General features: G+C 37.0%; 1 protein-coding gene across 2 annotated transcripts in view; it reads left to right on the top strand.

The window, feature by feature from the left end:
* The window catches only part of LOC119420529 (serine/threonine-protein kinase TAO1), a 37,348-nt gene that overhangs the window by 10,855 nt on the left and 13,642 nt on the right, over positions 1-12,851 (top strand). The window contains exons 2-3 of one of the 2 annotated variants that reach the window (XM_037687940.1): positions 11,258-11,519; positions 12,016-12,087. In XM_037687940.1, coding sequence (XP_037543868.1) covers positions 11,388-11,519; positions 12,016-12,087 — 204 coding nt within the window. In that variant the 5' untranslated portion in view covers positions 11,258-11,387. Of the gene's footprint in view, positions 1-11,195; positions 11,520-12,015; positions 12,088-12,851 lie in introns of those variants that run through there. The other variant, XM_037687941.1, reaches the window with a different exon arrangement.

Raw genomic sequence — 12,851 nt, 5'->3', positions numbered from 1 at the left:
GGGGAACAGATTTTCACGGGGGAGCAGAATTTCGCACAAGACCGGCAAGCTACCCCTTCTGGTTATATTTGTGCTTTATTTGTCGCCTAACTTGTGCATGGCACTTCAGATCTCTGCCGTCAGTAATAACTTCAGTGTGTGACAGCAGGTTGTACATTTTCTCTACACTGGATGATGTGATCCTCTCCAACACCCACACATTTTATGTTCTGTGCGCTATTTACCGTATATGTGGGCTCAGTGGAGTAAACACTGCAGTATGACTTGTTCACCTGTCTTTGTGAACGTTTTTTAAAACAGTCTTCATGCACGCCCTGTATAAATATATTGGAGTTAACCTTTTGCTGTGTTATGAAGGATCTGTACCCAGTTTCTGTACCAGCCTTTTTTTTTGTATGTTTCTGCATGCTTGTCAAAAGAACAGTGCCTTCCCAGGCTGAAACAGCACCCTTTGTTTACTTCCAAGCACGGCCAGCTAGCTGATGTTTAGAGCTATGCAGTTATTTGACCGTGAACATCTCGGTGCAGGAAAAACAGGGTTTGGTTTGGTTCTGTGTCAGATTTTAGAGAATGTAGAATATTGGCAAATAGCATGATGGATTTAACTGTCTCCCAGGAAAAATGGATTAGACACTGGAGCAAATCTTGTCTAGCTCTTCATAGTCTGCTCTGCAGAATATATTTGGCTCTACAGGAGGACACACACTGGCTCTATGAGTATATCAGATATAAAAATAGAACATGAAACTTACTGGTTGAAAAGGTTGTCACTATATCTATATATACTGTATAGCTGATTAACTTATGGAGTCAGCCTGAGTCAAGATGAGCTAAGCAACCTTAGCAAACACAGAAATGACTAAAACTCGGCATATTTTATAATTATTGAGCTAAAATTTGGTGTGATAGTAGCTGAGAGTCATCCCTAGCATATATTCAGAGCACTAACTGCTCATATGAGGTCTGTCTTAAAAGCTTTGACATTTTCTATTACAATACACCCCTCCTGTGTGTTAGCAGAATTTATCATGAGCCACTAGATGCACATCTACAACTCATTAACTTTTTTAATCAACCCAATACGAGGTGGCTGCTACAGCAAACGACCCTTGGCCAATACAAAAACAGCTCTAGCTCAACCATGAATTTGGTTGATAGTAGCTGAGAGTCATCCTCAACACATTCCCAAAGCTCCTTCAGATCATACAATGCTGCAGTGCAAGAGATCACATACCGGTAACTTCATTTACAAGCTGTGACTAAAACGATTATATCTCCATATATTTTCTTTATGAGATGATTTTAGTTTCAGTCTCTGGCATGAAAGGTGGCAGGTGATAGGCATTCCTTCAAGGAATGCTAGGCCTGTTAGTATTTGCTTTGTCTTTGACTGGAAATAACATCTATAGTATTTCAGTATTCACTTTTTAAATGTCTCTAAACAGACAAAGGACTTTTTCTCATTAGTACCACAGTGAGACATGTTGTGACAATTTTAACAGCAAAATTATGTGCCATAAAAAGCACGTAAAATTTGCTTTTGAAAACGCAACTAAAGCAGGGTCAGTCATCTGTTGTTATGCAGTGAATGATGACATTTTCTGGGTTTTGGTTTGCTGCGTTGTTCCAGACCAGAGACGTATCTGATGAGTCACACTGTGAGCAAGAAATAGTCTGTTAAAATTGTGCGTTTTTTCTTTCTTTTTCAAGATGATTAAAACAGCTATACTAATGTACACAATAAAAATAAATCATTTTTTCCCTTTTATATAGGTTTCAGTCAAGTTCTTTTTAAAATGTAATCTCTTTTGTGCAAATTAATAACTAATGATGAAGCTACTGTTGTATCCTTATGAACCTTTTGTTTCATTTGACAAACTACAACTTTAGATACAGCTTTGTGAATCAGCATTTTTACGTCATCATGTTTATGGCTCCTCTTCAGATGCCTTTTATTCAGTCACCTTTTTGGCTTCGTTTGTTGTTACTGTTTTGGCTTTTATCTCAACAGGAGAAATCTCCATGAAAAAAAAAACAGGATGGTTCAAATCCTCTTTGTGTTTGCACATCTCATTCCTCTCTTTCATTCCTTGTTATCTCTGTAGCACCCAAAAAAAAAAATTGGATGTGGTGGTGTTGAAATTTGGAAGCCAGGGAGTTTTCACTTCCTCCACTCAGTTCACAGTCTAATCAGTTGGAGAAGCGGGCACGTGGACACTCCACCCTCTGTCTTGGGATAGAAACTTGGTTTGTAAGCCACTTGGATAACAGTTCTTATGCATATCTTGAAATTAATATTTCCGTACAACAAACAGCTGTAATGTTGCAGTGCTGCTGTTATTGGGCAACAGACTAATCATCAAGTAATTCAATACCATCACTCAGTTTAGTGGCTGATCACAGGGCAGACAGTGACTTGTATTTTTATATTTCATAATCATTTAATTTTCAGATTAAAACCAGTTCTAATTAGAGCATTTTACACCAAAGTTAGATTAAAAAAAATACTTGTAGTTGCTATTAAATCACGGGTCATAAGCGGTTTCCGTCTGTCCAAGACGACCTGTTTTTATTTCAGACAACCAGATTTCACCTCGAGGTTGTCCGGTGGACGACAAGTGAAATAGACATGAATTAAAGTTCTTTGTCGCCACATCAGATTTCCATTGTTTTGAACGTCTGTAAGAATAAAAGGCATGTTTTCTTGTGGTCTTTTTTTAAAGCCATCCAATCTAATAATAGTACAGGGATTAAAATGAAAAATAAGGAGAACCAGAACCACAGTTTGACCCGAGCAGAGCAGGGCGGGTCGTACTGTCTGATACATGTCAGGGTGTGCAGTGCTCACGACTTGGAGACAGACTGCAGGCGAGAGCACCAATCAGTGTTTCCTGGACTATTAGGAGAACATCCTGCTATCTTAACTGAAGGTGATGACATTTAATAATTTATGAAACGTCTACATATAAAAATTAAAAAAAAACATTGCATATTAAACATTTGTGTTGGCACGTGACCAATTAACTGCAGCAGGAGGAGACACCAGAACTGTTACACTGTTACCCCCACCCCATTCTCCCACACCTCTACCTCCCAGGACGTTTGTATCTGAAATTTAATTTTGAATTAAATGTAAATGTGTTCGGAGCGTCATCATCATAGACTTGTCCAAACCGTGCACGTGACTAAACTCCAGGTCTGAGAGAGAGAGCGTGCACAGCCTGTTGGTGTCTCTCATGGTGAGAGAGGATGCTTCTGCTGCTTTAGTTCTTATAATTAAACACTAAAATAGGAATATTTATGTGCCTCAGATTATAACAAAGATGTGTATCTCCACTTCTCTCAGTGAGAAAGAGTCGGTTTCAGGTTTGTTTCTCATAAAAATCTGCTAAATTTAAATTGTACATGGTGTTTTAGCAACAACAAGGTGTTGCGTCTGTTTGGATGTGATAAACTTGATTATATTAGAACCATACTGTGAGGTAACTGTACTGTGATAAATGCAATTTAATAAATGGTCAAATATGAACAATAGTACCGGTATATTACTACATGAGCTGAACTACAAAATGGTGGCGCCTGTCCAAAGTGTGTTTTTTCGTTAACTTTTTATTCCTTACCGTCCCTATCACTTGAGTAATATTAAAGCTGACAACTGTTAAAAAACCGTGAAAGAGCGAGTCCAAGAAAGTTGAAACACAAAGCAGCGAGTGACTACTGTACTGTATACTTTTATTAAGGTCATATACACAGTATACTCGTATTTGTGTGAAAACCTTTTGAGAAGCAACCTGTATGCAGGGAAAAGCTCTCAAATGTGTAGTACTGGGTGTGTATGGGAGGGGGGTGGGGGGTGCTTGGGTAACCTTTAGTTGTAGAAAAAGTTAAGATTGTTTTCTGCTTTAATCCCTGCCTTAAATATGCTGCAAGTGCCTCTTTTACAAAGTCTGATGACAAGGAAGAGGATGAGGAGAACGAGGAAGTTCCACTCCAGTAGCTCCTGAAAGAGTCTGCCACTCAGTAACTTGGAAACTTCAAACTGTCCTCAAAATAGCTGAGAACATTTGTGTACAGTAAATTTTCTATATAGTGCAATACACATTAAATTAAAAATTTCTCCAGTTTTTTTTGCCTTTTTTTATGTAAAGGTTGCAGACTACCAAAAATTTTGGTGGACGACCAAATTCTGTCAAGAGGCTGTCCACTGAACAACCTAGAAAATGTCCTTGTCTACCACTGAACCATGCTGTGTTTTTAGAAATGATTATTTTTGTAGACCAGAACCAGGTATCTGATAAGTTTATTAGATGTACGGCTTAAGTGCATTTCTGCTGTGAATTATTTAGCAATGCAGCATTAGGCCTCCCACTGAAACACACTCAGGAAGCATATACGCTACATGAAAGGACGTGATTATATGTATTTCAAGTCTTGTTTGCATGGATGAAATAAAAAATAATCAAATTTATCTGCTCAGTTCTTTAAATAAAAACAGGGTGTTAAGGTATTCTAGTGTTATCATATATGCCATGAAGTAGTTTGTAACTCAACTTGAGCAAAATGGACCACCTGTGTAGATGCACCTTGAGTTTGCCCAGATGTGAAGTTTGATTTGAACTGCTGTGTAGTGGCAGACCTTAAAGGATTGATGCCTTTTATAAAATATTCTATTTAGCCAGCACATAAATGGCTTTATCTGAGTCACTTTAAAAGATATGGAGCAAATTTTTTTATGGTAGTATCTGAACGCCGTCCTCAGCACATACTCAAGATCTTGCAGTATTTCTTGAGATATTTACAAAGTTTGACCACAATGACTGTAATTCTGTCCCTTTAAGCAGTTTATCTTAATTTCAAACTCTGGCGTGATAGGAGGCGGGTGATATACATTCCTTTAATTAGACTGGATTTATTTAAGTTTTTTTTTCTTGAATTCTGCATTATATTAATATTTGTTCCTGTATATTTTTGCTTTTGATAAATCGTCAGACCACACATTTAGTCCAGTGCTGCTCCCGTGTCACTTGGAGAAATTCACTGCAGGAAATCAATAAACTATTTGATTATTTATTATCCTCCCCTATATGATTTAGTTTTGCTTTGTCTCTGCCACACCTCTTACTGCTCAGCAAGTGTGTGTGTGTTGCGTCTTTATTATGCCGTTTTGTATTTTACCGTGCAGAGAAAATCAATTCACACAATTCACAGAGAAAATCAGTTTCATCTAGCAGAAAAGCAAAATAAGTTCCAGTAATTTCACTTTTTTTTTTTTTAACACTCTGTTCTTCTGATTAATTACGAATGCAAACCCACATCACGCAGTCTAGCTCATCTCGACCAGATTCAGTCTTGTGACTTTTCCCTCGGAGTTCTGTTTCATTGAGTGTGTGAGAAAAAGAGAAGCAGCTATTTGTGTTATAGCTTTTCTCAATCCTGCGTTGTAAAGTCTTCGAAACTGTCGTTTTTAGTGTAACCTGCAGTTTTTTGATGATGATGAAATGGTCCAGATGTGTAATATTTAACTTTACAGATATTTAATCATAATTTTTTATTCATATATGTTCAGCCTATAATTATCTTTTTTTCTCCCAGGAACTAAAAGCAGCTACATGTTTGTTTTGTACCTGTGAACATTGTGAATAACACCAATTTTCACAATGAGATCATTCACTCACTCTTGCACAGGGGATTTTTGAAGCACTGAACATTTTAATGATTAGTAGTTTTTGTTGAATAAAATAATCATGTCACTGTTGCAAGGATGCTAACAGCCTTTCAGCATTTTATATTTATATAGGCGTTAAATTTTGAGTGTAAGAAATTTTCTAGCATATAAATGGTTATAAATGGATTTATTGCATCTTTACAAGCTTGTTAACACATAATTGTCTTGTTCTCTTTGTAGTTATGAATGAAAAGTCCTGAAGTAGGCAAAGCTTCTTCGGTATGAGGAAGTTTTGTCTCAGGTTATTTCTTAGACGTGTGCTTCAGGGAAAAGCACTGAATGTTGACGCCTTTTTTTCTGTATTTAGTTCAGATTTGACTGTTTTCTGAGCAGCATTTTCCTAGATGGAGGATAAATGGTTCAGAGCAGAGCTGAGTTTACTTATGACTATGCCTACTATAATTGTGCTTTGTTTGTTGTGGTTAAACAGGAAATCCAATACACGCTGAACTCTTGTGGTGTCGGTCGTGTTACTGTTGAAAAAATGCAGACGAACTGGATAGGCAACGTACACCACGATATCATCTGATGAAACTGGAAAACTGTTCCAGTAAGAGATATTTCAAGTAGTTGTGACTCTGAGGAGACGACTATTCAAGCCAGTCTGCTTTATTGTCATTTCATATTTACACTGAAGGATTATATTATAGTGAGGAAATTCATCATTTGCCAATATGTCAGACTGAGTGACATGTCTTTGTAGTGGTTTATTTGAATAACTGCTGATCATTGTTTTAAAATGAAGCACAAGAAACATATTCAAACACAAACAGAATTGACAGTTTAAATTTCTTTCACGTCATTCTGTTATACATTTATAAGCATATAAACGTGTTTAAAGAGCTTCTCTTGGCCACACAGTCAGCAGGATGGCTTTTTAACAGGAAAAAAAAAATCTTGTGACATTAAATGGCCATGTGACTTTAAATCAGCTGGTTGTTCTGCTCCCCTACTTTTTCAAGTTTCCTCAAGACGGGCACTAAAATTTATTGAATTAGTGTTGCGGTGTAAAATCTCTTCTCAATGATGCACAGCAATATCAGGGGCTCTTGTTGATTTATTTTGTGAAAGATGGTGACCAAATTTTTTTTTTTTCTTCTTCCTTACTTTTTTCTCAATTGCCAGTACAAATATTTAGAAATCAGAACAACTGATAGCTGATTTGTTTGTATTTTTGACCAATAAATATAATAATTTAACATTCATACAAATTTCTGATTACCAGATTTGGGGTGAAACATGATTATTCTAGCCCTTGAGTCTGATGCAGATCAGTACACATTACCAGTGCTACAATTTATACAAAGCTCATTATGAATGATGTTCTAAGTGCAAATGTATCTATATTTTCTCACTAAATAATATTTAACTTCTAGCCAACTTAGTATATTATTAGACTGTGACAGTTGATAGTTAGGATTTTAACATTCTCCATGATAAATACAACATTGTTCTTTTAAAAGTTTGCACAATATGCTGGTCAACTTTTTGGGGGGCCTTCTGCCATAAGAGCTCCCCCCTGGTGTGAATGGCACCCTGACAGCGGGAATAAGAACACATAACCCTTGGATTCCTGTTTTATTTCAGATTATTAAAACTTTACTAATACTTTAAATGGTCTTGCCCCATCATATTAACCCTTGAGGGTAGGGGTGCACCGATAAATCAGCCGGCCGATTTATCGGCCCTGATTGCCTTAATTTTGGGAAATTGGACGATAATTACATGAGAAACCAATTTAACCCTCCCCCAAAAAAATTGTTTGTTTTAACAACAATTGTCTGAACTTCATTTATACTTAAGAGCACTACTTCATGGCCAGTTAAAACAAGTTTGTATTGTTTCTAAGATATTGTTCAAGGGTTTGTTTTTCAATACAATGATATTGGGAAATCGAAGGTTCATTGTGACCTTGTAACGCCTGACAGTGTCGCTTATTAAACAAAATCAGTTTCGGCCAAAATCAGAGTCGGCAGGTCAGGCTTTTTAGAACTCTGTGATCGGCCAGAAAACTGCAATTGGTGCACCCTTACTTGAGGGTCCTTTAAAATGTCTATACACTTAACACCTTTGGGCCCAAAATGGGCCCACTAATAAGTGCTGCTGCTGTTCGGCGTATTGTTTCTGTACTATTAGTGTTTAGCATATTCTTAGTTTAGTGTATTTCTTAGTTCATATCTTAGATCTTATTACTGTTTTTCTTTACAATTTATACTTTTGTTGGATGTACTGGTAACTGGGACCCTGTGTACACAATTTTTTTTTTCCACTGCATGTACCACATGAGATGTGAATGACAATAAAGAGACCTTGACCTTGAAAAGTCCAATAAAAATGTGTATTTTTTTTCTTGATTTATTTCTATCAGAAAAACACAAAATATGCACTATTTTCAAAAATGAGTTGTAAAGTGGAATATTTGGCAAGGCCCCTCTGTGACTTGCAGGAGCTCCTCTGGACCCTCAGATGATTCTGTAACATCTTCCTCATTCTGCTCACTCTCCTCAGAGGATTGCAAATTTGCAGATAGTGCTTCTTCTAGTGTCAGTGTTCTCCTCGTGGCTGTCTGCTGGAGAAATGATCAGCCAGACAAGACTGCAAACTCCTCTTGTAGACTTCAAAACATGCACCTGTGCAAACACGTAACACCATGTACTCAACTGGAGGAAGGAGGCTCTCTGTTGTTCACCTCCCACCTAAAACCTGTTTTCCATTTATTTTAAGGTAGAGGCTTATATTTAATATATATTCATGAACCAAAAAAAAAACATCATGTCAGGATTACAGTACATCAAAAATATGTGGTTATAATGGGAGTCAGTGGGGCCAAATCGGGCCATAGTAAGGAAAGAAAGCTTTATGCAGACCTCTATTCTATACACCATAAAATAGAGGGGGTCATAAGATAAAAATATTTATATATAAAAAAAAAAAAATCCTGGCCAAGTTTCATGAAATTTGTCTTTTTACTGACGGATATATTGTGAATCAAAGATGGCAAATAAGCAGAATGCACACGTTTGGTCTCCTAAGGTGCAACAACATCTGGACACCAGAAGAACACTCTGATCTACCAGTCAGTTTTTCTTTTCTGTCTTGAGATTCAGATGGAAATATAACGATCACTGAGCTTTTGCAGTGATCAGTGGCTGCTCCACATTTATGGACCAGTTTAGATTTCAGTATACGCACAGCTCAGACTATTCAGGCTTTTACATTCTTGCTTAGTTACATCTCATCATTTTAATTTGGCTTTTGACAAAGCACAATATTTTAAATATTTTTTTGTTGTGCTTTTATATGCTTTTTTTATTGTCCTTGTAAAAATATTGTTGTTTTATTTGCTTAATAAATCAAATTGATATTGACAGAAAGGCATAGTGTCAATTGAAGTCACTGTGCTGCCCAGAGATGTGCCTGACTTGTTTGTTATAGTATTCTCTGGTGTAGTGATGTTAATTACTTTATTTGTTTTAATGGACAAATCAGTCCAACTAACCAATGAACTGATCAGTTAGTCCACCTCTACTTGTAATACCACACTTTGTTTGAAAATATTAAAGTAAAATGGCCTACACAACATTCTCCGTTGGCTGGGGAGGATTGTGCTACCTAACCTATTAACGTTATCAGGACTTTTAGTCTAACAAGAGAGAAACAAAATTTTGAGACTTGCCATCAAGTAATAGTTTATTTTCTGGTTTTATTCTAATAGTTGGATTCTGTTGGACAAGTGATTGGAGTTTGGGTGAGGTCAAAACAAAAACAAACAACTAAATTCTGTGTGGCTCTATCTGGATATAATGCATCGTTGTTGTATAAAAGTAGCTTCCCAATGTTTTTGACTATTTCTGTCCCTTGGAGGGGGGAAAAAGAACAATGCAATTTTGATAGTAGGCCATTTGGTACATTGAAAGTGAAATGCAGCAAGTGTTTACAGAGAGTAGTTACAATTTAATTAGTCGATTTTTCATCTAGCACTGATTACATCTGTTAACTGAAGCAGAGGCTACAGATGTGGTTTACAGAACAGCCCATGTTGTAATTGATCATTCTGTGCAGCAAATTCATTGTTACTGTAGGCTGCCTTCTTGTTGTGGATGTGAAATCGATTTTTGAGCTAGTACGGTATATTCGCATTCTTCCACTCGTTCCAGTAGCTTTCAGATCTGCAGCAATTGCTGAAGCAGTATAAACAGATGCACCCCTGATGACGCTGCATTTAATTAATTGTATTTGTGTCAGCACCCCAAGGTGTGAGCAGGGACAAAAATCACAGTGTTTCAAATATTTCAGGAACTCCTGACCTCTCTGGAGATCTACTCGTAATGTTTCAAAGATCACCAGTAAACACTGGGTTTAGAAGTTTAAAAAAAAAAAAAAAAGGTATTAAGCAGGCAGTAACACAAACATAGGATGTTTATGCAGGACACTCACATTTATTCATATATATATATATATATATATATATATATATATATTATGAATGTAGAACCACTAGACTGCGGAACAGCTTCTACCCTGAGGCTGTTAGACTCATGAATCTCTAACCAGGATAATCACTGTGTGAAAAAAAAAAATCACATGTTGCTGCTGATCTGTTTCATATTGCTGCTGATCTGTTTCATGTTGCTGCTGATCTGTTTCATGTTGCTGCTGATCTGTTTCATGTTGCTGTGTTCATTCATGCTCATCTGCTCACACAGACTCATGTTCGTGCTGCTGTTCAGCGTATCGTTTCTATTGTTTTTATGCTACTAGTGCTTATTGTATTTTTAGTTGATGTTTTTCTTAGTTCATATCTTAGATTTTATTACTGTTTTTCTTTTCCACTTTATTGTTGGATGTAACTGGGACCCTGAGTACACAGTCTCGTTCCACCACATGTACCACATGTGTTGCGAATGACAATAAAGAAACTTTGACTCTGATTAAATGAGACCCATTGCCTTTCATGTCAAAGTTTTAGACTAAGATAATCTTATAATGAGAACTATTAATCCCAATCCTAATTTTAAATTAATAAAACTGACTGAATTAAAGCCATTTCTGTGTTTTCTAAAGTCAGTCGTCTGTGGTGGCTGTCTTGAACTGGGTTGGCTCCAAAAATTAATCCCTTATAAAGGTACATTCAATGATTATTTTCCTGAAAACTTTTATTAAGATCTTTCCAATGGTTCTGGGATATTTTGCTAACAGACACACACACACACATACAAGTTTGGACAAAAACCTTATTGTCTGCCTTTGCTTTCAGCTGCAGGCAATAAAAACCTCTTGGACCAAACGTGCTTTAGAACAGAAAGTCCCGCCTCAGCAGGTCTAGCTGAACATAAACAGATATTGTGGATGGCTGTGTCCTGTGTGGAAGTGGGCAATGTATCGCAGCGTTTTATTTTTGTTTCCGTTTAAAATCTGGCCTCCTGACTCATCTCGGTTTGTCTTATCTCCTTCCTCGTATGCAGGGCGAGAGTGTTTCAGCTTGCCTTTGCAGGCACCCTGATCTTTTCTCTCGGTCTTCTGTTCATCCAGGTGCCGATGTGAGTGGTTCCTTTGACGCAACCGTAGCTGCAAATGAATCTACAGCTGCTTTGGTGTAGTTCAGCGCCCAGATAGTCCCATCCCCTCTGTGCGGGCGATAAACGGGACTACATAAACCAAGATGCCATCCTCCGTGAGGGCAGGGAGCCTGAAGGATCCGGACGTGGCTGAGCTTTTCTTTAAGGAAGATCCAGAGAAGCTCTTCTCCGACCTCCGAGAGATCGGCCATGGAAGCTTCGGCGCTGTCTACTTTGTATGGCAACTGCTCTTTACACCGGCTTTAAAGTACACGTTACGTGTTTGCAGACATCTAAATGCAAAGAGATTCATTAGGTGAACACTTTCAGGTCTGAGTGAGGAAATGGATTCATTGTCTTGAGTTTATCTCAACAGGAACAATTCAAAAGTATTTATACAACTAGTTAAAACTAAAAATTAATCAAATCTGTTTTACTGATTCAGTTCACCAACAGTACACTCAACTTTTTTTTCTCAAATGTGGAAGGAAGAAATGTCTTGTTCAATAAAGATTAGAAGTAATTTGCACATTTGTACTAATTGTTTAAGGGATTTAATGGCATTAATGAAGTTTAAGGTTATTATTAACGTGTTAGTGTTTCTAAACACTTCGTGCTATGCAATTATAAACAAATGCCTCGTTGATGTCGGTAATCTAAAGCAAGTAAGTGTTTCACTGCATGTATAATCTGAAATGTACCGGTATGCCAACGATATTCTTTGTTTCCTAGGCTCGAGATGTGCGAACAAATGAGGTGGTGGCAATTAAGAAGATGTCTTACAGCGGCAAACAGTCTAATGAGGTGAGACAAGATTGATTTTATTTACATAATGATTCACAACTGGACCAGAACATTTTCACTCTATATGTTGAAGCAATTCAAACAAACATCTATCTTTACGTGAACTCAGTCAGGCCACAATGAAAAATTAGAATGATCTTGAGAAACTGCATTTCATGTGAAAATGCAGTGTGAATGCTTATTGCTGAAGAACTTGCTGAAAAGTAGCTGCAATGGAAGAACAAGCCTAATTTAGCAAAACAAATCAGAAAGAAGACGTTTGCTAAATTTGGTTTAAATAAGCAAAAATGAGCACAAAAATTAGGAAATTAGCTTGAAATAAGCTGAAATTAGCAAAAAATAGCAGAAAAATATATGAAAAGGCAGAAAGAAGCTTAAACTACCAGAAGGAATCAGAAAAAGCTGAAATTAGCTAAAAATGTAATTAGCTGGAAAAGCTAACAATAGCATGAAAACAGCTAAACTGTGGCTGAAATAGCAGGAAAGGCTGAAACTAGAAGCAAAAAGCTAAAAGGAGCATAACAAGCTGAAATTAGCATGAAGAAGTTAATTAGGCTGAAAGTAGCAGAAATTACCTAAAAAATCTTGAATTTATCTGAAAACAACTGAAATTCGCTAAAGAAACGCTAAAAATGTAGAACAAGCTTAAATTAGCAGAAGAAAACAGAAAGAACGCGTTCGCCATTAGGCTTAAAGAAGCAGAAATGAGCACAAAAAAATGGAACTTATCTGGAAATTGCTGAAATTAGCAAACACCCCCCCCC

The sequence above is a fragment of the Nematolebias whitei genome, chromosome 14 (genome assembly GCF_014905685.2).
Source record: "Nematolebias whitei isolate Nwh7 chromosome 14, NemWhi1, whole genome shotgun sequence".
In the NCBI taxonomy this organism is placed as follows: Eukaryota; Metazoa; Chordata; class Actinopteri; order Cyprinodontiformes; family Rivulidae; genus Nematolebias; species Nematolebias whitei.
This window is presented reverse-complemented; position numbering and strand designations above follow the sequence as displayed.